At 44.2% G+C, this 4,363-nt stretch overlaps 1 protein-coding gene across 2 annotated transcripts in view; it reads right to left on the bottom strand.

Annotated features, from left to right (window-relative positions):
* Positions 1–4,160, bottom strand: part of ZNF286A (zinc finger protein 286A) — a 15,787-nt gene extending 11,627 nt beyond the window's left edge. Inside the window, exons 1-2 of one of the 2 annotated variants that reach the window (XM_012651399.1) lie at positions 4,099–4,160; positions 2,498–2,586 (exon numbers count right to left, since the gene is read on the bottom strand). In XM_012651399.1, coding sequence (XP_012506853.1) covers positions 2,498–2,586; positions 4,099–4,160 — 151 coding nt within the window. Of the gene's footprint in view, positions 1–2,497; positions 2,587–3,479; positions 3,562–4,098 lie in introns of those variants that run through there. The other variant, XM_012651400.1, reaches the window with a different exon arrangement.
* Between the last annotated feature and the right edge of the window lie 203 nt (positions 4,161–4,363).

Consider the following 4,363-nt stretch of genomic DNA (forward strand, 5'->3'; position numbering starts at 1 on the left):
GCGTGGTGGCTCACACCTGTAATCCTAGCACTCTGGGAGCCCGAGGGGGAAGGATAGCTTGAGGTCAGGTGTTCGAGACCAGCCTGCGCAAGAGCAAGACCCCATCTCTACTAAAAATAGAAAAAATTAGCCAGGCAACTAATAGCCAGGTGTGGTGGTGTGCACCTATAGTCCCAGCTACTCCGGAGGCTGAGGCCGGAGGATTGCTTGAGCCCGGGAGTTTTAGGTTGCTATCAGATAGGCTGATGCCACGGCCACTCTAACCTGGGCAACAGAGTGAGACTCTGTCTCAAAAAAAATACATAAATAAAAAAAAAATAAAAGGATTATCCTTTGAAAATAAAACTAAATGTAAAAATCTCTATGTAGCCTCTAAGTGGAAAAGGAAAAATGGCCTTGATCCTAGAATCTGCATATTCATAGCTAAATCAACACTCAATGGGAATTAACTGCCAATTAGAAAGAAAAATATCAGAAAATGCAAACTATTGCACAAATGGCAGGAAAAGTACAAAAAACAAAACAAAGTATAAGAAACAGACAGCAAGAAAAATCTGAAACATACATATTACATGTGAATGAATATATTTTTCCCTTATAAAAAGGTTTTTAAGAAAGCCACATCTTGTTTAAAGAAGAGGCTAATGAAAAAATACTATCATTAAGTTGGGGACTGGAGAGTAAATGGAAGGAGTTATAGCATACCACATGTCCAAATACAGCAGTTTGAACTCAACAGAAAATATGAAAAAATATACATCAAATTGTTACCCTCAGTAGGGAGAGGTAAGGGACTGAATTTGGGGAGGGAAGTAGTATTATCTTTATATCATATTTCTGTATGTCTGTTTTGTTCATCTTGTCACAATGAGCAAGAATTAAAACTTTAGTATTTTAAAAAATCTAATGAGTAAAAGATAAAAAATAGCCCAGGCAAATTCTAATAAGAAAAAAAGTTGCAATACTAGCATTAAGCAAAATCTAATGAAATGAAAAAATAACAAAGAATTTCTGAAAATTTCCATAAAAGGTTCGATCCACCCTGATGCTGTAACAATCTTGAATCTAGTAACAAAATATTGAAATATATGAAGTATTCACCCTTCTGGTAACTGTACCCTGATTTTCCTCTAGCCACTATGCCTGGCCACTTTTAGTCTGTTGTAGTTCAGGTAGTATTGACTCTATCTCTGACTCACGAGCGGGATGTGTGTTTTTATGTGTGTGCATGTCGATATATTCCACAGAGAACTGCACTTAGATCTGGTCAATAACTGGTCCAGGAATGGGCCTAACACCCCATTAGAGTTGATTCCAGCACTTCTGCAGGAATTTCTAGGGGAGAAGCTGCCATTTTTCTCTAGCGCTTATACATGGGGAAATGTAAGCCTAAACTTGTTCCAGGATAGCACTAGAAGAAAAACCTGCTTGAGAGCAAAACCCATGGAGAGAAAAGGTCTGTGAAATGAAGAGAACAGGTTTTAATATAACTGCTTGAACCCTGTATCTAGACTTGAATTTTTCCGTTATGTTAGTCAATAAATACTTCTTATTGCTTAAGCCAGTCTGAGTTTTTATCAGCTGCAACTTAAAGCTTCTTGACTAAAAATGTCTTCAAGATTAATGTAAAGCAGTTGAGAAACCAATGGAAACAGGCAAGTATATGAAGGGCCCTGAGAAGGCACTTTTACAAACATTACCAATTTGCAATATCTACTTTTTACACCTTGGATTATAGTAGCAAAGAGAAAGACTGAGGAATCTTTGAGTTGTGGTATGCCACACCCACCATGGACAGCTCCTTTTTTTCTACTCAGCTTCTTTTAATAAAAATTTTCAAATATCCAGAAGTTGAAAGATGAATACAATAATCTCTCATATAGTACAACCACCACCTAAATTCAACAATTCTTAATATTTGCCATATTTGTCCTTTGGGAGGGAGGGGCAACAACATAAGAGTAACCTGCAGACAAGATAATACTTTAACATTCTTCTTCTTGGAGGCTGGATTCTAGCCAAAACTCTTTAAATTAAGCCTGCATTGGTTTTCCTTTTCCAGCATTCCTTTGAACCATTTGAGTGCTTATTATTTTTATAATTACTTCCTTCAAGGTGCTTTCTTAAATTCCTTCTTAAAGTCACATGTTTGCAGCTTGCTCTAGAGAAACAAGTTTTAAGAGGTATGCGCCGCATTATCTTTAAAATAGTTTCCCACATTACCAAGAACAGAAATTAGCATAGTAGGCTAAAAAAGGGAAATGCTGCATACCTGTATGTTTAGGGACAATAAATACAGATGGAGAAGAAATTCATTTAGTATGGGTAAGTAGAAAATATTTTCTACTGAGTCTATTAGTCCCTCAAGTAGTCTCTTAGAATTATAACTCAGATGGGATCTAGTGGACAAAAAAACTCCAAATCAAAAAGAAGGGAGTGCATCTGTACTCTGAGAAACAAAGTAGAATCCCAGTAATCAGTGGAGACTCACACTCACCTGGGATCTGGCTGTGAGGCGCAGAGCTGCTACTTCTCCCTCTTCTGTGCTCTTTTCCCAGGAAAGGGGAGAATCTTGGGAAGACAGAGCTAAGGGTAGGTAAGAAAGCATTAGAGATGGGGCCAGGACCTATCTTGCTACTCAGATGGACAAGTCTAAAAATCTTCTACCATACTATATATGCTCCCTACAAACACTGAGACTGAAGGGAGCCCAAAACAACAGACCACCTCCAAGGATCATGGAAAATATACAGGAATGTTGCTACTTGGGGCTCAAATTCAGTTGTTATAACACATTCTGGAAGATGGAACTCTTTGATCTAGAAATTAGAATATATCAGTTAATTTCCCAGCTTAATCTATACTAAATTAGTATCAGAGAAATAGGCTCAATGGTTCTCAAAAATCAACCTGCAAACCTATTTGTAATGTAGATTTCTGGACCCCACGTCAAAGTAATTATCATTAGTTGAGTCTAGGGTGCCATCTACGAATCTAACAAGCATCCCAGGGGGAATTCTGATGTAGGTAGTCACAGATTAAACTTCAAGAAACACGGGTCTAGAACTGGCAGTCAATCACCAACTACTATACCTGTTTTCTTATATGTAAAACAAAATATTTTTGCCAACCAAAAAGCTGAATTCTCTTCCCACTTATGGAGAGGATAATCATTTGGGAGTAAGAGCGTGTGAGAAAATGAAGTAGCTGAGGCTACACTCATGCCTTAGAAGCCAACATTTCACTCACAATTTTGGGGTGGCTTTGAAGGGTCCACTGTGCGCCCAGCTGCAGTGGAAAAGGGGGTGGTCCCATACTAAGTCTTCCAGTCTCACTCAAAAAGCCCATCTGTCCTTAAGACAATGGAGACAGACAGCCCTCTACACCAAGAGCAGCCTCCCCTAAGGCAAACGTCTTCCCTTCACGGGTACGAATTTTGCCCTTCCAAGACACAAGTTCAACACTTCAGCAATTCTCACCTCTTTTCTCCGGCATTTTGGCCAAATCTGTCTCCATGATCACTACCTCCTCCTTGTTCTGAAGATCCTGCTCTTCACCCCAATTCAGACCTCTCTGCGCAGACTAGTAAGAAGTCCTCTGGGAGCTCCGCAGAAGGTCCCGGTCAGGTCAGGTCGAGTTTCTTGCTCACTACAGAGCCTGCCTCGGTCCTACCGAGCCGGAGCCGGAGCCTGGAAACCCGGGGACAGCATCCCTGAGGCTGGGTCCTCAGACGCCTGTCCCTGCCGCTTGGAGCTGGCCCCGGGGGACCGAGCTCCTGGAAGACATGGCGTTGCGGCTGCGGCCGAGGCACACGGAGCGCAGACAACCCCCGCCACGCTCGGGGTACTGGCCCAAGCCCCGAGATTGCCCCGCGCCGCCAGCTCCGCCCCGCCCCGCCCGCCGCGCGCCCGCCGGCACCGCGCTCCCACTCGTGTCCCCGCGGGAGGGATTCGGGCCAGAGAGTGAAGGGATGGGGCTCATGGTCCGCACTCGAGGTCGCTTCCATGAACGCGCACTGCAGCCCCGACTCGGCACAGAACGGCTCCTGAGGGCCACCACGGAGGCCGACCCGAGACGAGCGGCATCCGAACAACCAACTCACCTCCCACCCTGGCCTGACAAAGGCTACGAACTTCTGGGGCCGGCTCGAAGTCGCGCATGCGTAAGAAGGAGCGGGGCCCAGGCTGGCCGGCCTCATCCCACCCGGAACTACGATTCCCAGAAGCCCCTGGGCGTCTGCAGATTCCGTTTCTCAGCAGGTGGGAGCGCGTGGCGCGGTTGGGAGAACCGGGGGACTAGCGAGCGCCTTCCCTCTCGCGAGAGTTCGAGGTGCATCCCTTGTGTTTGACCCCCGGGAGAAGGG

The sequence above is a fragment of the Propithecus coquereli genome, unplaced genomic scaffold (genome assembly GCF_000956105.1).
Source record: "Propithecus coquereli isolate 6110/MARCELLA unplaced genomic scaffold, Pcoq_1.0 Scaffold355, whole genome shotgun sequence".
NCBI classification, from domain to species: Eukaryota; Metazoa; Chordata; class Mammalia; order Primates; family Indriidae; genus Propithecus; species Propithecus coquereli.